The sequence below is a fragment of the Vipera ursinii genome (assembly GCF_947247035.1).
Source record: "Vipera ursinii genome assembly, chromosome: 17".
NCBI lineage: Eukaryota > Metazoa > Chordata > Lepidosauria > Squamata > Viperidae > Vipera > Vipera ursinii.
In genome coordinates this window covers 8215581-8240879 of record NC_139530.1, presented here as the reverse complement: position 1 = coordinate 8240879, position 25299 = coordinate 8215581, and the positions used below count along the sequence as shown (strand labels likewise).

Sequence of the window (25299 nt, the reverse complement as noted above, 5' to 3'; positions counted from 1 at the left end):
AATAAATAAATAAATCTTGCCATGCAAACTTTGCCCTATGCTTATTGTGCTCTTCATTTGGACATTAACTTGCTATCTTTGTTTCTTACACTTAAACTTTCTTACACTTAGAACAGCGCTCTTGTCCTCTTTATGTTGAACACATTTGAAGCCATTCTCCTTTTGATAATGCTCTCACACAAGGGAATGCTGTAGCTGATAACGTGTTACGGAATGTTGCTTCCCTTTTTTCCAATCCAATTGATAGTCACTCCTTCTTTCATCAGTCAGCAAAATCTCTTATGAAGCAATTTCATATTCCTTTTTCACATGCCCAGGACATTGTTCGTGCTTGTCCTGCTTGTCAACAGTCTGCTGTTCCTTTTCCTATGGGGGTTAATCCTCATGGCACATCAGCCAATCAGCTCTGGCAAATGGATGTTACCCAGTTTCCTCCTTTTAAAGCTTATATTTATTTACATTCTTCTATTGACACTTACTCTCGCTTTTTGTGGGTTACTGCTTCTTGTCACGAGCGTTCAGCGGACGTTATTTCTCATTGTTTGTCTGCTTTTTCTGTGATGGGTCATCCAGCTCAGTTGAAAACTGACAATGGGCCTGCATATGTCAGCAAGGATTTCTCACAGTTTTGCCTTCGATGGCATGTTTCTTTAACTCATGGTATACTATACAATTCCCAGGGCCAGGCTATCATTGAGCGTGCACATCGTACCTTTAAGGGCTTACTTGAAAAACAAATGAAATTAATCCATCTTCGAAGGATTAATGATTTCTTAGCAGTCATGCTATTTACTTGGAATTATCTAACTGTCTCAGATTCTTTTTCAGAACCCCCTGTTCATTATCATTTTCAAGTAGAAAAGTTATTGGAGAGACCTTTGGTGCACTATCGTCAAAGCCCTGATCCAAAGTGGAAAGGCCCTGCTCGATTGATTACCTGGGGACGTGGCTATGGTGCGATAGAAGATCCTGACACTAAACATGCTATGTGGGTGCTAGCGGTATTCGTCCGTATCATGGCATGGCATCAGGGTCTATCCAATTCCAATTCCGAACTTCAATCTTCAGCTGAAAACGGAGACTCAGCTTCCAAAAGTTAAAACTGAACAGACTGGCGCACTCACATGGGGCCAGGTGAAGGCTACTACTTATCAAGCCCAACAGCAATTAGATAAGGCAGCCTTGCCTCAGACACCAGAGAATTTGGTAGCTGCTGTATTTGCCATCATAACAGCTAATTCTGTCACTGTTTTATTATTCCTTTGTTTGCTGTTTCCTTCTGCTATAGCTACCACTGAGCTTGAGGATAGCAATACCACATATGTTGCCCCGAGTCCCAATTTATGGGTGCGTCACGCTCAATACATGTTCACTGTACATGGTCCAGGGGTTGTGCTATATTATGAGCTGCCTATGGCCCTTGGCCAAGTGGCGTTTATACTGAATCTTATAGTGTCCACTGCATTTGTGGTCTCCCAACTACAGAATATTCAGAATTCTTGGATCTTTTCAAAACCTCCTACTCAGCTGAACAATGTTCAGTGGCGTTATTTTATAATTACCCATTTCACAAAAGGGGTTTGTTTTTGTTGCCATGCCGGTCATACTTGGCTTAACAACTGGAAGGATATAAGTAAAGCTCGTAAAATTCTCAATATACTTGGAAATTATACCTATTGTTCTGACTACTATTGGTTATGGGGAACCTTTAACACCTCTCTTTATGGCCATAATATTGCCCCTGAATCATATCCGCAAGATTTTCCCTTGTTCAATGCCACTGATAGCTCTAATCCAGGCTCCATTTGTGCTGGATGGCAGCTGAAGGATCCTAATATGTGGTTCTTTTTTGATAAATATGCCACAAATGTGCACCCTCAAAATTATCAGTGTGCTGCTATAGGTTATCCTTCTCTACCTGTTCAAGTTGCCCCTGCAGTTTCTTCCTCCCGGCGTCATCGAGATCTCATGGGTCCCATGTGTGAGGATAATGTTATCATTGACAAACAGCTTTCTGGAGGTTCCACCTTTGGCCGTGCTATTGCTGGTGCCATTACTGGCATTATCACCTTAGGTTCTTATCCTGGCATCATAGCACAAGAAAATCACCATTCTATTCTAGGGCTTACTTGTCGCTTGGAGAAGACTATCAATGCCAGTGCTGCCATTGTGCGTCATTTGCAGGCTGAAATTGAAGAACTCAACCAAGACATGATTCAACAGCGCTTTGCAATTGATTATTTGTTAGCACATCAGGGAGGATTTTGTAAGCTTGTGGGTAATCGTGATTGTGCTGTGCATTACCATTCTTTGAATAAAACCATTGAGCTAAACTCCAAACATATATTTTGGATAATATTCATACTCCCTCCCCTTTTGAATGGTTGACTAATTGGCTTCCTGATTGGACTTGGCTCCGTCAACTGTTTTTCTATGGCCTCTTGGTCATTGGATTTTGTATTGCTTGCTGTTGCTTTGCTCAATGTATACCTTCTTTCATTGCCTTATTTCGCCCTACTCCAGTTTCTCTCCATCACATTCAGCTTCAAAATCTTCAAAAAGCTTTGTTTCCTCAATTTAAAATAAAAAGCAAGGAAATGTAGGATGTTTTCTGAGTCCAACATTATGTATGTTCCTGTTTTGGATGGCAAACCTCAGACAGGGATTGCAAAGGATGTGTACAGAGTGGGCTTGAGATAACATGCAAGAAACAAGATCTTAAATTAGAAAGATAAGCTTATGGAATGTAAACTGCTAAAGCTATTGTTTAAGACATATATATATGAGTGAATATTAACCAATAAAGAACACAGCACAGCTGCTCAAGATTCATGTGAGTCTCCTTTCATACTACACTAGAGATTTACCAGATTGGGTAAAGTTGGATTAGAGATTTCTTGGAGATTCTCAGTCATCCAGGTCATGGTTGTCCCAAAGATGTTTTTTTCATGAGGCAACTGAACTTTCTTGTTTTTCTTTGAAGACGTTTCTCTTCTCATCCAAGAAGCTTCTTCAGCTCTGGATTAGAGAATGATACCAGTTTCAGATCTTGACAAATTGAAGTAATTTAAGTGGTCAGTCTTCTGTTGTATGACTTTAGATTTGTTTTTTTCTTGTTTAGACATATGCTCCTTCTAAAAATGCAGAGTTGAGCAGTGCAGCTTTACAAGCTTTAGGATACTGCGTGGTTAATCCAAAGTTTTCTTCATGGTTATGTGGTAAATACCTTTCTGTATTATAAACATTGATAAACTATATCTAATCAGTTTGACTAGCCAGTTTCTTCCAGTGACTGGTATTCATAGTCTATGTGTATATGTGTAAATATTGGACATACAGACACTTATGTATATACTAACAGAATTAATAGTCACAGAAATGTCACATGAAATGGAATGTGTTACTTTTAAATGTGTTTCCCATTGGCTAAATTTCAGCATAAATCTTTTAATTGGTCCATGTTTCAGCCAAAATAAAATCTGCAGAGATCCAAGAATGGTTTTTTTAAATCATAATTTTTAATCAAAGTTTAAAAATACGAAAGATGAATACAAATAACCTGTGGACTTCCCGGACATCAAATACTCACATGAGCAGTTCTTTGGCATATTTTTTGCTACCTGTTGGCATTCTGCCAGAGGTATACATATTTATTAAAGAAACCCCTATCCAGAACTGTTTCTGTACAGAACAGTCGAGCCATCCCTTTATGCACATTGATGTTTATGTGGAAGTGAATTGTTTTGTATCCACATACTTTTATTTAGGGTTATTTAGGATTATTTAATGTAAGAGGGATGCGGTGGCTCAGTGGGTTAGGACGCTGAACTTGTCGATCAGAAGGTCGGCAGTTTGGCGGGTCGAATCCCGAGTGCCGCGTAGCAGAGTGAGCGCCTGTTACTCGTCCCAGCTTCTGCCCACCTGTTCTAAACCAGCCCTCTTCTCGCACCCCTAATCAAAGGAAGAGTCTGGAAAGCGTCCAAGATCAAAAGGCTTCTGCCAAGTTTTAATTACACTGTTACAAAAATACAAGAGCTTGACTTCTCAAAGAAAAAGTTGCTTTCAGCAACTAGCCCCTCCCCAAACACTTCTTTTATAGAGAGCTCAGGGCGTGGTCTCCCTGTGCCTCCTCCCGAGGAGTCCCATAGCCTTCCTTTGTTTGTCCCTGCTCGTCTGCCTCCTGCGTCGGGCGTCCTTGAACAGGGCCAGCTGTGGGTCATCATCCTCCGCACTCTCGGGCTCACACAGCTGAGAAGAGGTTCCCGGCTGAGGACTCTGCAAAGTCTCCAAATCATCATCAGCCGGTTCGTTTCCCTCCTCCCCCACATCTGAGTCCTCCGATACATCGGACCCGGCTGTCGGGCCCACAGGCTGGCCCTGAGTCACAACACCACCTAGCAGTTCGAAAGCACGTAAAAATGCAAGTAGAAAAATAGGGACCACTCCGGTGGGAAGGTAACAGCGTTCCGTGCGCCTTTGGCGTCTAGTCATGCCGGCCACATGACCACGGAGACGTCCTCGGACAAGCGCTGGCTCTTCGGCTATGAAACGGAGATGAGCACCGGCCCCTAGAGTCGGAAACGACTAGCACGCATGTGCGGGGGAACCTTTACCTTTACCTTAATGTAAGTATATTTGAGTTGCTAGGACATATAGTTTATTTATTTATATTTATATTTATTTATTATATTTTTATACCGCCCTTCTCCCGAAGGACTCAGGGCGGTGTACAGGGCAATAAATACAAAACAGGATACAAAAGTTAAAAGCAATTAAATAAATGCCCAAGGTTAAAACAATAATTAAGACGTATTTAAAACCTCAACCTCAACCCATCAGACCAGGTCCGACTGCTCAAATAGATACGTTTTTAGATCGCGCCGGAAGGAGCGAAAGTCGGGGGCCGTCCGGAGCTCAACCGGCAAGCGGTTCCATAGATCTGGCGCGCCCACAGAGAACGCTCTCCCCCTGGGGGCCACCAATCGACATTCTTTGATCGGAGGCGACCCTGAGGAGGCCCTCTCTGTGGGAGCGCACTGGACGGAGGGAAGTTGAATGTTTCTGCATACCATTTCTGTGAAACATGAATGAAAAACTGTAGCATGCTTTATGTTTTGACTTTTGTCAAAAATAAATCCTATATCTCTAATCCCAGGGCAGTTAGTGTTATGGTCTTTAGGGAAAATTAGACACCGCATGTCTGCAGCCATCGGAGAATTGTCTTAGCAGGGAAATTAGTCTGAATTTCATACAGACCAGGAAAATTGTTACACTCAATTATTACATGGTGGAAATACCTCTAACAATAATTTCTGGTTTTTCTGTTGTCGTTTTTAACAGAAAGAGAACTACTTTCTACATTAAACAATGTTGCTTTAAATTCAGGAGACAAACACACTTGCACAAGAGCACTTTGGGTGATCTCAAAGCAGTCCTTTTCTCCTGATACTGTTGGAAAGTTGGTGAGTATGATTTGTTTTCATCACCTATAAATAAAAGTTGATAAAAATGTTGCTGTACTTAACTCATTATATCTTTTCAGGTACCCAGTATTATTGCTATGCTAGAAACAGTACTAGAAAGAGATTTACATTCCATGGTGATTGAATACGAAGCTCTAAATGTTATCATCCGGTACGTGTCAGTTATATATTGGTTAAAAATTAGAAGAGGAGAAAGACTTCTGTTTAAATGTTGCCTCTTTACATTGTAAACTATTGCACTGTTGTTATGATTGTACTGCATGCTCAGTAATATTTATGTTTTGAATTTATCGCATTATGTGTCAGAGAAATTGTATATGTGTTTATAGTTTTCTGGAAATTTGTTCTGTTGTTGTTAGCTGCGAAGTCGTGTCCGACCCATCGCAATCCCATGGACAACATTCCTCCAGGCCTTCCTGTCCTCTACCATCTTCTGGAGTCCATTTAGGCTCACGCCTACTGCTTCTGTTCTGTTTCCCCCTCCTTCCCCCCCCCTGTCTGTACAAACAGACAGGACTAGCAAGAGTTAATTCTACAGGCTTTAATTAATTGCCTACTGATAAGGCCTTGGCAGCAAAATAGGCTCCTTACCTCAAACTTCAGCTGGAATGAGATAACATCCAAGCAAACAGTCCAGTAGCAGATGTACAGAAGCGTTGCCAAGAATTCAGACCAGGGTTTCAAACAAGAAGCAGAGTTCCAAAGATGTGACCAGAAGTTGTTTAAAGTATTGTTCATCACAAAGTTCTGAGAGCAGCCATACCCCCTTTTATACCTTATGGGGTGTGTCTCAATGACTCAGCTACTCCCTGGCCCTCCTACCCAACCTATGTTGCTGCAAACGCTTGGCCCTGTGTCTTTTTTTTTTAAATTCCATTTATATCCCGCCCTTCTCCGAAGATTCAGGGCGGCTTACAAGCTTAGCAGTAGCCTTCATTCTATGTATATGCCTGCTTATTAGGGCTTTCATACACCCCACAAGCGGCATTATTACAAAGTCAGCTTAATTGCCCCCAACAATCTGGGTCCTCATTTTACCTACCTCGGAAGGATGGAAGGCTGAGTCAACCTGCACTAATTGCAGACAGCTGGTGTTACTTAAGGAGGCATTAGCCCACTGCTCCACCAAGGCTCTTTCTCGAGGGTCTAGCCATGAATCATCTTCGCTAGACTGCTGTAGCCAACCTGGCTACTCCCAGGCTGCTCCTCTCGACCTCCAGATGGAGACGTAGGCCTTGCCAGAGAGGAGGGCCCCGGAGAGGGAGGCCTTGCCAGTTCCTCCCCATCCTCCTCAGAGTCCTATTCCTCGGTTAGGACAGGCACGGGGGTCGGGGCCACAACAGCTTCAGTGACTCCATCCAGCCACCTCATTCTGTCATCCCATTCTTCTATTTCCCTCAATCTTTCCAAGCATTAGGCTCTTCTCCTGTGAGTCCTTCCTCCTTATTAGGTGGCCAAAGTATTTGAGTTTCAACTTCAGGATCTGGCCTTCTAAAGAGCAGTCAGGGTTGATCTCCTCTGGAACTGACCAATTTGATCGCCTTGCAGTCCAAGGGACTTGCAGGAGTCTTCTCCAGCACCAGAGTTCAAAGGCCTCAATTCTTTGGCGCTCAGCCTTTCTTATGGTCCAACTTTCACAGCCATATGTTGCAACTGGAAAGACCATCGCCTTGACTATACACACTTTTGTTGACAGGGTGATGTCTCTGCTTTTTAGTGTGCTGTCTAGATTTGCCATGGCTTTCCTCCCCAGGAACAAGCATCTTTTAATTTCTTGGCTACAGTCCCCATGTGCAGTGATCTTGGAGCCCAGGAAAATAAAATCTGTCACTACCTCCATTTCTTCCTCATCTATTTGCCAGGAATTGAGAGGGCCGGATGCCATGATCTTGGTTTTCTTAATGTTAAGTTTCAACCCAACCTTTGCACAAATATGTTCTACTTTCCATTTAAGCTACTAACTTTATATTAGATCTTTATTGATATTGTATTTCATATTATAATTGGAGCACACCAGTGGCAGCAATGTATCATAAATGGTAGTTCTATAATGTATAATGTAGAGGACAGGAAGGCCTGGAGGAACATTGTCCATAGGGTCGCGATGGGTCGGACACGACTTCGCAACTAACAACAACATAATGTAGTAGATAGGCAATGGCTGCTTGTAAGAGTTAGTTTGGGGAAGGTTTTCCATATTACTTCAACTGTCAACAGTCTATTGAGCAAAGAATTCTGGATCATATTCTAGGATTTACTTAATCTAAAGTGATTTTAGTTTATTTGTGGTCCAAATCAGCTGAAATGGACATATTATTGCACTGACACCAGTTGGATAATTGACAGTGGATTAAGTTATCTTGTCTCTGGTCTGTAGACACCTTCAATTAGCCTTTGAAGCACTGTAATGTTATTCAGAATAGACTGCAAACCAGTGCCATGTGAAAGCAAGAGATTTACACATACCTGCATACCCAGTTCTTTTGACAAACTTGCAAAAACTTTGCAAAACCTATTCATATTTATGTTTGCAAAACTTATTCATATTTGTGTTTCTAAAATCTAGGCTGATAAAACAGGCTCCATCTGACATGGAGCAACAGGCTGTGAAGTGGGCTAAGATAATAATTCCTTTGGTGGTTCACTCAGCTCATAAAGTACAATTAAGAGCTGCTAGTGCTTTGGAAATGGGTCTGCCACTTCTTCAGCAGCACCAAGAGGTGATAAGAGTCACTGAACAAATCATGGCCACTGTAAGTCAAATATATCTTAAATGTGTTTGCAGAGCACCATAGAGCCAGACATATTTCTTGCATGACCTTTATTCGGTTCCCATACAGCTATTTTACTTGATTTTCAGTCATGTATATTTTTGGAATAAATTAAAAATCTAGAATAGAAATCATTGAAATCTGTACAAATATTATATAATAAATACCAGAGTCGTACTTTAAATATAGGAAGATAAATACAAATGAAGCCTGAACTGAAATGTATTATTTTGAAAGAGTATTAAAATGATAATTGACTGCTATTTGTAATTTCTAATATAATACCTTAAAATTTATATTTTTCCATATGAAACTGTATGTTCAGGTGTTTTTCACTATAATCCTTTAGATTATTTAGATGTTATTAATACATTTATTCTGAATTGAATAAATGAATGTATGTATACCTTTTGTAGTCTTAAAACATGCAAACTAAAGGACAATTGATATAAAACAATAGATAAACAATAGATAGGCTACTGCTAAACATGTAAGCCGCCCTGAGTCTTCGGAGAAGGGCGGGATATAAATGGAATTAAAAAAATAAAAATAAAAAATAAATAAAAGATAGCAATAAAATAGTATGTCAATCCAGTGTTTAAAAACCTAAGTCAAATTTCATACGATTGTTAAAGATCAATTCTGTAAGGGTTACAAGAATGCAAATAATCTTTATAGCTGCACAATAAAATTTTACAATTGTGTATAGTATGTAATTATGGAGTCTCTGTCAGCCAATTGATATTTAATGTAAAATCCATCTGAATACCGTATTTTCCGACGTATAAGACGACTTTTTAACCCATGAAAATCACCTCAAAAGTTGGGGGGTTGTCTTATACGCCCAGTCGCCTTATACGCCGGAAAATCAGTGGGTGGCGTCTGGCGGGAGCCGGCAGGGCAGTCCTGCGCACGCGCGCACTCCCCGGCTGCTCCTTAGCAGCTGGGGAGTGCGCGCGTGTGCAGGACTGCCCTGCCGACTCCCGTCCGACGCTCTCCCCTCTTGAGGCAGCTGTTGCCTCAGGAGGGAAGAGCCGGCTCGCTCTTCCCTCTTGAGGCAGCAGCTGCCTCAAGAGGGAAGAGCGTGGAGCCGGCAGGGAAGTCCTGCGTGCGCGTGCATTTGCAGGACTTCCCTGCCAGCTCGCTCTTCCCTCTTGAGGCAGCAGCTGCCTCAAGAGGGAAGAGTGTGGAGCTGGCAGGGAAGTCCTGCGTGTGCGTGCATTTGCAGGACTTCCCTGCCGGCTCGCTCTTCCCTCTTGAGGCAGCAGCTGCCTCAAGAGGGAAGAGCGTCGGACGGGAGCCGGCAGGGAAGTCCTGCTCCCGTCCGACGCTGCGCTTCCACCGGGCGGTGCTGGCCGAGACGAGCCAGCAGGCAGCCGCCATGAGCGCGGCGCTGAGGGGCAGCAGCCCCACGCGCAGCAGCAGCCGCCGGCTCAGCAACAGGTCCGAGCGCAGGAGCCGCACCGCCAGGCTGCCCAGGAAAAGCAGCCACACCGAGAGGCTGCACGCCCAGTCCAGCTCCATGAGGGGCAGGGCGGGAAGCCGGCCGGGAAGAGGGACCGGGAGCCCGGGCCGAGCGCACCTCGGCCGATGGTGAGAGGGAAGCAGCACATGAAAAAGAGGCTGCGGGCAGAGCTGCCCCGCCCTGCGCCAAATGGGAGAAGTTCAAGGCCTGGGGGGGGAAAGCAGGAGGGGCACCGGCCGCGGCGGGGTGGCAGCTGCCCTCCGGCGCTGCCTGCCGCCCAGGAAACGCTGCGTTCTCGTGGGCCAGCAGAAGTGCGGGAGCAGTGGGAGGGCCAGCGGGGCCAGTCAGGCCTTCGCCTCCTCTGCGATGGACAGGGAGGGCAGGGCATGTAAGTATTTTCCGGCGTATAAGACAAAAAACCTTGAAAAACTTCTTAAAAGTAGGGGGTCGTCTTATACGCCGGGTCGTCTTATACGCCGGAAAATACGGTAACTTGGATTTTTTAAAATAAAGACCATATTAGCATTTTATAAAAGTCTGGATTAATTTCACAATATAAAAGAACACATTCAGTTTTCTCTATCTTACCTCATTCTCATAGGAAAGTCCTTTTGGGACCTGGGATATTACAGCATCTTTAAAAAAAATACTGAGGGTGTGGCATTAAGGCAAGCTCTAAAAAATGTCCATTGATAACATGGAATAAGAGAAAAAACAGGCGTCAGAAGAGGGTCTCTGAGATTTTATGAAAAGTTGATAAAAGTTGAAAATCCTCTTAGATTATTTAGTGGCTCTGTCCCAGATCCACTGTTTTTTTTACATATTTTCATTATTGAGCCTTAAGGATAGTGAATACTCGGGTGACAATCTGTAGGAGAGCAGTTTGTTTGTAACACTCTTCCATCATTTTGATCTATAAACACACAATACTATTAATGTATTGTTTCCCAGACTCATAGTTCTGGGCGACTTCAACCTGCTTTCCCTGGGAGAGTCGTCAGAGTTAGGTCGGCCAAGGACCTGACCCAAGTAATTCAGGGCCTGACTCATGGGGCGGGTGACACTCTCGACCTGATTTTTCTATCTGGGCAATGGTTGGATGATTTGGGAGGGGGCTTGCCAACTATTGTCCCCCTGTCATGGTCCGATCATTATCTCCTGCGGCTGGTCTTCCACTATGTCACCCCCGCCGCCGGGCTGTGGAACCGACCAGGTGGTTCCGTCCCAGGCGTCTAATGGACCCAGAACGGTTCCAGATGGTGCTTGGGTCCTTACCTATCTCCCTCACTCACAGCCCGGTCGATGCCTTGGTGGATGCCTGGGAAAGGGGGGCCACCAAGGCACTCAACCATATTGTACCCTTGTGACCCCAGACCCGGCACAGATCCCATTGGGCCCCATGGTTTTCTGTGGAGCTCTGGGAGATGAAGCGTCGGAGACAGGGTCACCCGGTCTGAATCTGACCAATTGCGACTAAGAGCCTTCACAAGGTCTTACCTTGCTGCAATGAGGACGGCAAAGTCTAATTATTTCGCTGCCCTCATTGCATCCGCAGATAATCGCCCAGCTGCCCTGTTTAGGGTGACTCGCTCTCTCCTTGATCGGGAGACGAGGGAGGAACCCTTACAGGGGCGGGCTGAGGAGTTTAGTCATCATCTGGTGGACAAAATCGCTCAGATCCAAACCAGTTTGGACTCTGACTGGGCAGAGTCTGACATGGAGGAATCAAGCGGTCTTGAGCATGTTATCTGGACTGAGTTTGACCCCGTTTCCCCCAATGACGTAGACAGGATCATGAGGAGACTGAGCTCCACCACTTGTTTACTGGACCCGTGCCCCTCCTGGTATGCGGCCCGGGAGGAGACACGAGGCTGGTTCCAGGCAGTAATAACTGCTTCCTTGAAGGAGGGTATCTTTCCCACCGCCTTGAAGGAGGCGGTGGTGAGACCCCTCCTCAAGAAGCCTGCCCTGGACCCGGCTGTTTTAAATAACTACCGCTTCTTGGCGAAGGTTGTTGAGAGTGTGGTGGAGGAAACTGATTATCTGGACCCATACCAATCGGTTTTCAGGCCCTGGTACGGCATTGGTCGCACTGGTGAATGATCTCTGCTGGGCTCGGGACAGGGGATGTTCCTCTGTCCTAGTCCTTTTAGACCTCTCAGCGGCTTTCGATACCATCGACTACTGCGGCGTCTCAGGGGGTTGGGAGTGGGAGGCACTGTTTTACGGTGGTTCTCCTCCTACCTCCTGGGCCGATCTTCGCTCATTTCGCCGGGACTTGAAAACCTGGTTTTTCGAGTTGTTTGGCCCAGACTGAGGGGTTTTAATTTAATTTAATTTAATTGGGTTTTAGTTAACTTCAGGGACTGTAATTTAATTAATAGTTTTAATTGATTTTAATTTTGTATGCTATGTATTTTAATTTTCCCTGTAAACCGCCCTGAGTCCTACGGGAATAGGGCGGTATATAAATTTAAATAATAAATAAATAAATAAATAAATAAATAAATAAATAAATAAATAAATAAATAATGGTAGCCTTGTTGCTCGAGTCAATTTAAACCTATTCAAAACACATTAATTTTTATTCTTAGCAACCCAGTTTCTAATCTCAGAGAATAAATTGCTGAATACTGCTTCATGTGGTAATTATGCAGTGGATTTGCCAGAAGCAATTTAATCATTCCTTCTTGCATCCCATGGAATTTTAAAATTGCTTTGGCATTTTTCGGAGTGGGGCATAACTGCAGATTCCTTCTAGATATTTGACAAACTATTCCTATTCATTTAAAATAATTCAGAAGGCTGTTCAATGACCTTAGCTGGCCATCTCTGAATAAACCCCCAAAAATCTCATTAATGTGCATTTTTATCTACCTTAATACAACATTTTAATAAGTGTTCTCTATTATAATCCTACAGAAAGTAATTCCAGAACTCCAAAAGCTGTTTTTTTTTAAACGTGGAGCATATATTCTGAAACTGTGGCCCCTCTTTGTAAAGCTGCTTGGAAAAGTAAGTTGGAGAAAAATTCTTTTTAACCTATGATACTGGAAGTACATTACAGTGATGCTGCATTTTTCCCTTTAGACACTGCACCATAGTGGAAGCTTTATCAATTCCTTGCTCCATTTAGAAGAACTTGGATTTCGTAGTGGCTCCCCGGTGGTGAACAAAATAGCTTTCATTGCGTGGAAAAGTCTGATTGACAACTTTGCTTTAAATCCAGGTACACTAACAGTAATGTATCAGCAATGAATATACTCTTGTTTCTCACATGCACATGCAGAGGGAAAATCAGTTATAAAACTGACACACAAAACATAGGAAGTTATTAGTGATGTTGATAGTTTAAATTAAATTAGTTGCCATCTTGTCACATACTGACTATAGTTAATATAAGATTTACATAGTTGTTACCAGATGCCAGATATCTCTTATGAGAATGTGCTGTTCATCCACTATAAAGCATTTACTCAAATTTAAATTCTACCTGATTCCCAGCAACTCTGGGCAATTTTCAGATTGTTAAAAATATTTAAAAACAAAGAACACAAATCAAAAAGAACAAAGGTGTCAAGAGATAAGAAACCTGGATAGGAAGTGTTGTATAGGTAGATTAGCAGGGGAGTGGTTTCCCACTGGCGGGAAATCCACGAGCCTGGGTTGGTTGTTGTTTCTTTGGCGGGAGATTCCCGGCTGGGGATCCCCAGTTGGCTCCACATGTACTAATAAACATCACTGTTACAAATACCTCGCTGTACGCGTCGTCGATCCAGACATAACAAGTGGCGACGAAGGTGGGATCGTACGGCGGAACAGCAGAAGAGGCAGAAGCAAGCAACGCGCGAAGTGGGAATTTCAAATCGCCGTCAACCGAGAGCAACCGATCGCCGCGAACCAAATAGTGAGCATGGCACAAGTAGGATCCCTGAAGGAATTCGACCCAAACTTCCCTGAAGACTGGGAGGAGTACGTCGGCCAGGTCGAAGGGTTTATGCTCGTGAATGGCATAACGGACGACCGGAAAAAGGCGGCAGCACTTCTCACCATCAGCGGCACACCGGTTTACCGGGTCACCGTGGGACTGTGTCAACCGTTGCCGGTGGCCAGCGTATCGTACGCCGATCTACTGGCTAAGCTGAAAGTTCACTTCACCCCCAAACGATCGGAACTGTACTGGAGATGGATATTCGAAAAAAGGAACCAGAAGCCGGGCAAATCAATTACCCAATTCGTGGCCGCCGTGAGAGAAGCTGCCCTGCGCTGCAAGTATGATAATCTAGAGATCCGAATCTGTGATAGGGTGGTCTTGGGGCTGCGAGACGAACAGCTACAAAATAGAATAATTGCAAAGCCCACAGGAAACTTGCAGGAGGTTCTAGATGAGCTTCTCACGTATGAAAATACAGGGAGACGCGCCCCCCCCCCAACAGCAATGGCGCCGCCGCAGAGATCAATCAGGAGTGCCATGTGGACGGTGGGGAGGAGGACTACACGTGGGAAGCCGACATTGATGAGATCACCCGGAGGGTCGGAAGAATGCCTGCAAGGACCAACCGCCCAGAGGGCACAGATCGATTCAGAAGGCAACAACCACCGCCGCAACAAAGACCTAAGAGGGAGAACTCAACCCGACCGAGAGACCCCGACGCTAGATGCGGCAGCTGCAGAGGCGGCCACCCCCGAACAACCTGCAGGTTCCGGAACGCTAAATGTAGGAACTGCGGAAAAACGGGTCATATTCAATCAATCTGCCGCAGCAGACCCCGCGACAGCCAACTGCACAATATCGACGTGTGGGCCCCAGGTAAGGTAACCCCCCGACATAGTGGCAGAGAGACCCCCAGGCCAAAGGCACGACCCTCCAACCGCGGGAAGGGGGTGGGGGTCAACCACCTACTGAGCCCTAAATTAAATATTGAAGTCTGGTTGCAGGGTATCCCCTGCAAGATGGAAGTGGACTCGGGGGCATCGGTATCAATTATTTCAGACAACACCTTGGCAGACATCGAAGCTAGGAGCGGGCAGAAAATTCCTCTTAAACAAACACAAATCCACTTAGCTGACTTCCAAAGATCGCCCATAAACATCAGAGGGAAAGTCACCGTCCCCGTCAGTTATAAGAGTTTTAAGGGCCACTTAGACCTACTGGTCACCAAGGGCCAGAGAACCAGCCTAGTAGGCCTCAATTGGTTCAAGGCCCTCGGCATTTGGGTGGGGGGAATTAACACTGTACACCACCGAACCCTCAAATCCGTCTGTGATAATTTCGCAGACGTATTTGAGGGCTCATTAGGGAAATATAATGGCCCTCCCATTAACTTTAATTTGGATCCTGAGGTTAAACCCATCAGGCTTAAGTACCCTTCACACTGAAACAAAAAATCAAGGCCGAGCTAGAAAAGTTAGTAGGCCAGGGGGTGCTAGAACCTGTAGAAGGGGGCCCCTGGGAGACACCAATCGTCACTCCCCTTAAACCGAACGGGGATGTGAGGATTTGTGCCGATTATAAGGCTACTCTAAACTTAGCAATGAAAAAACATGCTTACCCGGTCCCAACAGTGAAGCAGGTCCTGTCAGTATTGTAAAGTCAGTATTGTAAAGCCATCTTTGCCAACCTCGACTTGGCGCAGGCGTATTTGCAACTCACTGTTTCTAAGGAAGCCGCCGAGGCTCAAACGATAGTTACCCACAAGGGGGCGTTTCGAGTCCACAGACTGCAATTTGGAATTGCTGCAGCTCCAGGCATCTTCCAAGAAGTGATGGAGAGGACATTAAAGGGCATACCTGGAGTATGCCCTTACTTTGACGATGTCCTGATTGCTGGAAAAACTAAAGAAATCCTTGCTGACAGGCTGGAAAAGGTACTGGGGAAATTTAGAGAGGCAGGACTTAAGTTAAAAAGGGAAAAGTGTTTCATTGGAGTAAAATCCACTGAATTTTTAGGATACGGGATAGATGCCCAGGGCATACATCCTACTGAGGGAAAAATAAAAGCAATTAAATTAGCACCAGAACCTAAATACAAGGCAAGAACTCCAAGCATTCTTAGCTCTCATAAATTTCTACCACTCATTCTTGCAGCTTTAGCTGAACCCCTACACAGGCTTTTGGATAAAAAGACCCCGTGGCAGTGGCAGGAAAAACACAAACAGAGTTTCCAAATGCTGAAGGACATATTGTCCAGCAGATCCACAGTCACACATTTCATCGAGGGCAAACCAATTTACCTTGCATGTGATGCATCACCTTACGGGGTGGGAGCAGTGATAAGCCACATGGATGACCAGGGGGTGCAGAGGCCAATCGCATATTATTCCAGAACCCTAACCAAAGCAGAGAGGAATTATGCGCAAATCGACCAGGAAGCACTAGCCATAGTGGCTGGTGTAAAAAAGTTCCACGACTATCTCTATGGCAGGAACTTTACAATACTGACAGACCATAAACCCCTTTTAGGCCTGTTCACTACAGACAGACAGACACCCCAAATCATGTCGCCAAGGATGCTCAGATGGTCCATCTTTTTAGCAGCTTACACTTTCACCATTAAGCACAGACCAGGGAAAGAGATGGGTCACACGGATGCTCTTAGTAGACTGCCCCTATTAGATACAGGGCCAGACCCAGCGCCAGCGGGGCAAATCCTATCACTGCAAGAACTGCCAGAATGCCCACTGACAGCTCGGGACATTGTCAAAGCCACTAGCAAGGACCATATACTCAGCAGGATAGCAACTTGGGTCCAAGGGGGGTGGCCTAATGAGAACCCAGACCCCAAATTCACACCATACTACAGAAGGAAGGATGAAATGTCGTCACATCACGGGTGCCTACTGTGGGGAAACAGGGTAGTTATACCAGAGGAACAAAGGAACACAGTCATCATGAGGGGCACCCAGGGATTGTGCGCATGAAAGCCCTAGCCAGAAGTCATTTATGGTGGCCGGGGCTGGACAAGGCAATTGAGGACAGAGTAGCTGGGTGTTACCAGTGCCAGAAGTCTAGGCCAGAACAGGCACACAATCCAGTACACAAGTGGGAGGTGGCTCGCAACCCTTGGTCCCGCATACACATAGATTTTGCGGGGCCATTCCAAGGCCAGATCTTCTTGGTTGTGGTAGACAGTTACTCCCGGTGGTTGGAGGTAGTGCCTGTAAAGACCATGACATCCGCCAAGACAATACAGGTCTTGCGGGGACTCTTTGCCACCCACGGGTTACCTGACGTACTGGTCTCTGACAATGGCCCGCAATTCACATCTAATAAATTTCAGGATTTCCTCAAGGCCAACTGGATTAGGCACGCGACGTTGGCCCCCTTCCACCCATCCTCCAACGGATTGGCCGAGAGGAACGTCAGGACAACAAGGAAGCGTTAAAAACAATCATCCAGGGTGATTGGCACCAGAGGCTGGCCCAGTTCTTGTTGGCTCAACACACAACACCATGCACTGCAACGGGGAAAAGTCCAGCTGAAATGAAGTGGGGCAGAAGATTGACAACTAAATTAGACAGACTCCACCCTGACCGACTGCCCGCGGAAGCAGAACAGGACAGTGCAACCAGGTCTTTGAACATTGGGGATTTAGTGTGGGCCAGGAACTATGGACTGGGGGAAAAGTGGACACAAGGGATAGTCATTGACAAAGCGGGGCCACTGTCCTACATCATAGAGGGGGAAGGGGAACGGCAGATCAGGAGGCACATTGATCAGTTGAGGAAAAGGTCTCCTGAGTTCACACAGGCGGCGACCGGCGGGGACTCCCTAACACAAGACAATAACAATAGACTTGACTGGCGGGTCATCACACCATCTGGCGGGGGACCAGAAACACAACCAAGGGGGTCGGGACCATCACCTCAGGGGAACTCGCCTCTGCAGTCAACGGCCATCATCGTAACGCAACAGCCCATAGGACCTCCACCAGCAGCGACACCCCAACAGACAGCAAGGCCTAACGGGGATCTCAACCACAGAGCAGACAGTCCAACGGGGAGATACCCTGCCAGGGTTCATAAGCCACCTAATTACTTAAAAGATTATGTTAGATAATAACTCTTATCTGGGGGGGAAGGGGTGTTGTATAGGTAGATTAGCAGGGGAGTGGTTTCCCACCGGCGGGAAATCCACGAGCCTGGGTTGGGTGTTGTTTCTTTGGCGGGAGATTCCCGGCTGGGGGTTGGCCAGCGTCCAGCGGCTGCTGGACTTATATTGAGCCACCCGGACGGGGATCCCCAGTTGGCTCCACATGTACTAATAAACATCACTGTTACAAATACCTCGCTGTACGCGTCGTCGATCCGGACATAACAGGAAGCCCCAAAGATGCTTTTCGAAAGGCAATTGGACTTTCTTGGGGTTTTTTTTCTTTGAATTTTTTTAATTTCTTATCCAAAAAGCTTTTTCAGTTCTGAGAACAGGTCCAGAACTGAAGAAGCTTCTTGGATGAGAAGTGAAATGTTTTCAATGAAAAGAAACAAGAATGTCCAGTTGCCTTTTGAAAAGCACCTTTGGGACAACCCTGACCTGAATGGTTGAAAATCCCCACAGACACCTGGATGGGAAGGAAGAAAAAGAGGAAAATGGTCCTCAATCATGCTTGCCAAAGGCCCATCAAAATACCTGTAGCGTGAAGGTCATTTGACTCTCAGGAAGACCCTTATTCCAGGAGGCAAGAGCTGCCCTGTGGCATGCATCCTGGATCACAATAGATGGCATTGTTTAATTAAAACAACCAACCAGCCCTGATCAGCTGGGCAAATACTATGGGAGACAATCAGTTCCTTAGGTAACCAGGCCCTATGCCATGTTGGGGTTTATTATAGTAATCAGCACCCTGAATTGCACCTGGAGGCAAGCTGGCAAACAGTACAGTTCACAAAGCAGAGATATTAAATGGGCATATTGAACTGTGCCCATCATTGCCAGCACTGTTGCATCTTGGGCCAGCTTCAACTTCCAGGTGGTCTTCAGAGGCATCCCCTATAGACTATAGTGTTGCAGTAGTCAAGCATTGAGAGGACTAGGCCATGAGAGACTGAAAGACATTCCTCAACCCAGTCTAGGAAGTCCTCAAGTTAAAACTAATTAGCCTGGAATTATGATTGTAAGTTGTGCTGATCATTAAGCAAATCACTATGTGACTTTTTGCAGCTGTTGTTAAGCAAGTCCCTTTTCTGCAGTGGCTTTTTTTGGTGAGAAATCAGAGGTAATCTTTCTTTTCTCTGTTCCTCAGAGACAGGTGTCTACAATACTTCTTTGGCTTTAAGGAGATGGGTAGGGAGCATAGAATTCAAATACATAATCATTACCCAAGTGTAAGAGAATTATTATATTTCTGAGACATTCATATGAAAGGAGTGGCTTATTTGTACTACTTGTTTTTCTGTTGGTTTTCTGTTTTCTTTGTTTTTCTTGCATTTTGTATTTATATTTATATTTTATATTTTCTTTCTGATATCAGTTTGGGTTACCTTTTAGAATTGTTGAAATCTTCAATAAAAATATTTTTTAAAAGGGGATGATGCTATATTTTTTAGACAAATCCATTTTCAATTAATGGCAACCCAGTGAGGCAAAAAGAATTTAAACTCTGCTTCTCATTCTATTGGATATAATAATAATTTTTATTTCTATTTTTCAAGATATATTATGCAGTGCAAAAAGGCTGAGATTGTTAATGCAACCACTGACATCTATTCATGTAAGAACTGAAACTCTGGCACTGACCAAGTTTGAAGTTTGGTGGTATTTATTAATTAGGCTTGGATCTCAGCTTCCAGTCCACTTTGAACAGGTAACTTAATATTTGTTGTTGAACTAATATTGAGCATTAGTTAAAATAAGGTTCGGAAAGGCTCTTTGACCTAGATTTCTATTTGATTTCTATTTTCTCACAAAAGATTTAACAGTTTTAAAGTTTTTACATATCCTAATATTTCATGATCATCTTTGTAGTCAGTGAACTTTGTTCAGGTTAGAATATTTGAATGTATAATTTATTGATTTATATTACTTATTGATTTATTATAATGAAATGAATTAAATTAGTAATTACTAAGTAATAACGAAGTATTAAAAGCTCTAGGGAATTTTGCTCTGTTGAATTAAATAGAACTGATCTGCCCATTTATTTTATTTTTGGGCTTATGCTTCAGTATTTCTTTTTTAGGTTGGCGTACCATTAATTCAGAACACTTTATGCCTGGATGCCTCTCAGCTACAAGGAAATTCATCACGGTTCATTTCTAATCAGAGTTTAGCTATACCAAGTTGTTCACAAAAATCAGGTATGAAGCAAGCAGTACAAGCGCATTGGTGGCTGAGGGGAGGGAGGGTGGGGAAGCACTGGGAAGGTTGGGAGGTGATGATTACACTGGTGGGATATGCCATTGTGGGGGAGGAGGAGGAAGAGGACAATCTCAATTCTACCACTGACCTGAAATAGTTCAGCACAACCCACAAAATGTGTTGGTTTGTTCTGGGTTTTAAAAAAATATATATTTCTCCATTTGTTCCACCCTCCTAATCTGTCCTAAGGCATTTGCCTTGCAAAGTAGGGTATTTTGAAAGTTTGGTGTTTGTTATGATAATAACAAGCACTGCACTTTAAAATTGTGTAGCTATAGTTTAAGCACACCGTAGGTCCATAATGGAAGATGCTGTCATACACATTTGGGGAAACTTTCTAAATAAAATACACTGGCTAGTACAATCCTATTGTTAGAAGCATGAGACATAATCAGATCTTCAACCTCATTGCCATCAACCATCTTTTCAAGCTACTCCTACTGGGGTGGGGTGTCTTCCCCCCCCCCCCCCCCGTATGAATAATTTTCTCTGCTATAAGTGATAGACGAAAAATGCAACTTTTTATTTCAGGAATTTTCCCTTTTGAAACTCTTGCCAATCCATGGATGACTCAGAATACTAGCATTGAAGGAGCTGCTGTCATTTCATCTATTCAGATTCTCGGAATTGAAATGCTACTTCACTTCTTTAAGGGACAGGAAGTATTGACTTTTGCCAAGGAAAATAATATTGTACTTAGTTTAGGTAACTGTTTGGTAAAATATTTTTTTAACAAGGTAAAATACTGCAACCTTAGTTTTAATTTTAAAAACCTTTTGTTAGTGATAATAGTTCTTTACTGCCTTCTTATATAGAACCTCTTCAGTACCCAGTAATTACCAGTCTTTCCTTCTTCTGCAAACATGCCAGTGTTTTCATGAATGCAGCTCAGGATGGCTTCATTAATAGTTGGAAGCAGATTTCTGGTAAGTTTTTTGGGGGGGGTTGGGGTTTTTCTCTGCAGGTTAGGTATTTATTGAAAGCAGGTATCTACAACTCTAAAGACAAAAGCCATTAATTATAGGAATGCTATACAAATATAACTAAATGAATCAAAAATAAATCAGCTCTCGCCATCAGGCTTAAAGTGGAAAAGAGGCAAGTCATAAGAAAAAAAGATGAGGAAAAAATTGATAATCACAGTCCGTTTTAATTGCTCAGATAGATGGAGCTGAGCATTTTACTGACTGTACTCTGTTGGGACTGTATTTTGAGTCTTTGGTTGGACTGTTCCTTGCAGACTCATTCCATTTTTTCTCCTTTGCCCCTTACCATTCCTGAAAAGTAAACCGAATTAGTTCCTTGTCTCCCTCCAGACAAGATAAGCCCCAGAAACCCTTTTGCTGACTTTTAAAAGGGAGGAAATGGCTGCCATGGTGATTTGGATGTTAACAGCTTACGAAGCTTTGTGTAGCTTTTTTCTTCTACTCACAGTGGGCATTTTTTGTTCTAAAACAAAAGGGCGGTATATAAATCTAAATAAAATAAATAAATAAATAAATAAATAAATAAATAAATAAATAAATAAATAAATAAATAAATAAATAAATAAAAAGCTTATAGTGCAGTAGTCAGCATCTTTCAGGTACCTGTTCCAGTGTTTATTAATATAAATCTACTTACTGATTTTCCACTTGATTTTCCTTTTGTTAAACATCATGCCTTGCAGATTGTATGCTCACTGCTATATGGAAAGAATTAGTTGGTTTTGTGAAAGCTGCAATTGAACCAGGTAATAATTGTTTATATGATTCAACTGTACAGAGACGTATGAAAGTGAGAAGATACTGAATTTATTCATTTACACTTATGGCTATCTAAATAAATTGGTGTACCATATACATACCATGTTTGAACACAGTTTGCAGTTAAATTTTAATATTTAGAAGTGATTTGCCCAAAATGGGATCTGGGTAAAAATGCAATTAATCTATGAAGCTGGTTACTGGGTCTAGTTTTATAAGATCTTATTGACCACTACATGCATAACTTATTCCTAGGCAACGAAAAAGAGCAGCCAAATTCAGAAGTTTTAACTATGTTGCTGCAGACTTTAAAAAACATTATTATGTCAAAAGAATTGCCAGTATTAAACTCATTGGTAAGTATTGATAGAGTTTTTACATGTGTGAATTTTAAATTGATAATATTCAACATTCTTATATAAAATGAACCCTAAATTAGATACCCTTTTTAGGGGTTTATATATTTATAAGAGTGGTTCTGGTATTTATGTATTAGAGCTCAAGGCAATATTTTGCTATTTAGAAGTTTATATACTTGAGGGGTCCTTGATGCTGTGACTTTGGTTGTTTTCTTCAAGATGTTCCATTAGCCAAACTAGGTAAAATCATTAATGCTTATGAGAACACCAAGCACCCTCCCCCCTCATTTCAACCCTGAGCTACAAATATTCTTCTTTATTGGTTTATATACTTACAAGAGTGATTCCAGTATTTTATTTATTTATTAAAGCTCAAGGGCAAATTTTGCTATTATATGTACACATATACAACAGAATACTTTGGATGTCATATTTATATGATAAGATATAAGCTATAAATAATGTTTATTCCCTGTGCAGCAGAATGCTGCTTTGGGTAATCTTGACTTTTTTCATTATAATATAGTTTTCAAATAAACATTAATGTATTATCAAAGGAGAATAGTATTTTCTAATTTTAGTGTTGATTTGATATAAAGACCAATTAATTGTTTTACCTTGTTACTTGTTAAATAAAATACTTTGCTTTCTGTTTTAGTCTTTGTTAGAAGTGGCTATTAAAGAAATGCCTCCAAACGTATTGGGATCACCAGCCTATCTGATTGCTGACAAGGATCTTATGAATGTAAGCATAATGCATATGATGTGTGATACGGCTCAGATTAGTTACACAAAGCATGGTATGCCACATGAGCCTTATTTCCTAAAAGAGATATAACTGGTAAGGTTTCAGTCATAGATATTTATAAATGGTTCTCTTAATCCTACTAGATCCTAAATTCCTAAACTATTACAAGAATGGATATGGAATTTCTACACATTGGAGGTGACCCTCTCCTAAAGCAGAAATCAAAAGCTGATGAGTCAGAATGTCACATCCATCTGCTTAAGTCTAAAACATTGAGTGGAAATTTAGATATTCCCTGATAAAGATTATCATGTCAGTCAGATAAAGATTAACACGTTGGTTGAGCTTTCGTACTGTTCAAAAACCAGGAACTGTTTTTAATTGTTTTTTTTCCCTTTATAGAAATGCACTCATAATTTAGATTCAACAAATAATCACTGTAAACAAAAATGTCTTCAATTTTTTTTTATTACATTTATATCCCGCCCTTCTCCGAAGACTCAGGGCGGCTTTTATATATATATATATAATCTCAGATAAAGGGTATGACTAACTGATGAGAACATAAATGAGTTCGAAATGATCATCTTAGCCTCCCAAATTCTTTATTAGCAATTTGAATAATTTGCACAAATAATGAGCTGTCATAAGTTGACTAGTTCCTGTGGATAAGCCCTGAGCCGGGCCAAAACAGGAATGAAAGAGTTAATTAGCAAGGTCCATTCAAAAAAGCCTTGACAAATACTTAAACATATATATATATATATATATATATATATATATATATATATATATATATATATATATATATATATATATATATATATATATATATATATATATATATATATATATATAATGGATATATATGTATATCCATTAGGAAAGGAGTATCTAATCCCAACAGTTGACCCCATCCTTCTGTATATTATAACTTTATTCCACCAGAGCAGCAGCATATCAAATATACTATGTACTAATTCTCAGTTAAAAATCTGAAGCTGCACAAATGAGAAACATACTCCGGTGCCACAAAAATGGTATTCTTTCCCATAGGGTCAGGAAGGTGAAATACGTTGCACATTGCTTAGAATTCATTTTTTGCATAGAGAAAGAAAGAACTAACTAGGTTAGGAATGGACATAAAGGCTCCTACTGCTCCCTAAGTTGCATTGCCGTGATTGAGTATTTTTCTTTTTGAAGGAAAAGAATTCCGGTAATTTGATCCAAATATTTGTGTATTAATTGCAACATTCACACAGGAGATTCTCTCTTCTATATTAATTATCCAAACATACTTATTTTTAAGAATAGTTTGCTTGCTATTAAATGCAGAAAAAGTCCTACCCAAACCCTATCATAATAGTAGGGCAAGCCCTGGAAAGAGCAATTCATGTTAGGGAATTTTCAGATGTTACTGAGTTAAAGGAATCTACCATGGAAAAGTGGATTAAACTTCCTGCAGATTACAGGATAAACGTAGGTGCAGTTATCGTAACTAAAATTAATTCAAACCGTTCAAAGGAAGTAATTATATTCTCATACTGACATATTTCCCATTGGATTACTTGCAAAACAGGCACCAGGCTTCTGTGTTATTTTGTCACCTAGATTCCCTTTAAATATTAGTAGGATCCACATGAAGCTCAAATAAAGTTCAGTGGAGAGTATGTGCAAACTTTCATAAATCCTGAAAGAAGGTGAATATTATTTTAAAGGCAGTATGAATTTAGACACAATTCACATATTAGTTAAAAGCAGGAAGCTCTAAAGATTGGGCAGTTGAATTTACATAATTTTGCCAGCCAATTTGCTAGGAAGAATGCCTGGGCACATAGTAAATCTTTATAATGTCACGGTAATATCTAGGAATTGAATAAAATTGAATAAAAGTATGTTGATTGACATTTGTAAAACAGAAATTGAGTCTTGAAACTGATAACGATGGATAGGGTTGGTAAGGCAGAATAGACTTTACATTTCTGAAATACACCAGTGAATAGTAGACTTAGGTTTTCTTTTCTTGATAGGGAACACCAGGACTATTCCTGCTTCAACTGCTATTCTTCGAAGAACTTCTGGAATATGGAGTTCAGAGTGAAATGTAGGTACTCCAGAACAGGTTTTTTTTAATTCTATATGATAATAAAGAATAGTTTTTAAAATTCTGTATCCTAGTACCAGAATTTATTTGAAAATGCTACTTTATTTAAAATTACCCTTGTGAAGTACAATAATACATTAACAAATGGTATAACTTCACTACTCTTCCCGTTTCTAAAAGTTAAAACTACCACAATTAATTTGACTGTCCAACTGGATATTTAGTTGCTAAAATACATCTCTTTAATTTTGATTCTCATTGCTTTTAC

At 42.1% G+C, this 25299-nt stretch overlaps 1 protein-coding gene across 1 annotated transcript in view; it reads left to right on the top strand.

Moving 5' to 3' along the window:
- Nucleotides 1-25299, top strand: part of LOC310648174 (telomere-associated protein RIF1-like) — a gene marked incomplete at both ends in the record, with an annotated part of 63778 nt that overhangs the window by 11060 nt on the left and 27419 nt on the right. Inside the window, 14 exon segments of the mRNA XM_083375911.1 lie at nucleotides 3122-3218; nucleotides 5341-5462; nucleotides 5543-5634; nucleotides 8050-8236; nucleotides 12642-12734; nucleotides 12810-12948; nucleotides 19370-19521; nucleotides 19897-20014; nucleotides 20607-20780; nucleotides 20891-21001; nucleotides 21745-21807; nucleotides 22076-22176; nucleotides 22838-22924; nucleotides 24958-25031. Of these exon segments, the coding sequence (XP_083232037.1) occupies nucleotides 3122-3218; nucleotides 5341-5462; nucleotides 5543-5634; nucleotides 8050-8236; nucleotides 12642-12734; nucleotides 12810-12948; nucleotides 19370-19521; nucleotides 19897-20014; nucleotides 20607-20780; nucleotides 20891-21001; nucleotides 21745-21807; nucleotides 22076-22176; nucleotides 22838-22924; nucleotides 24958-25031 (1610 nt within the window).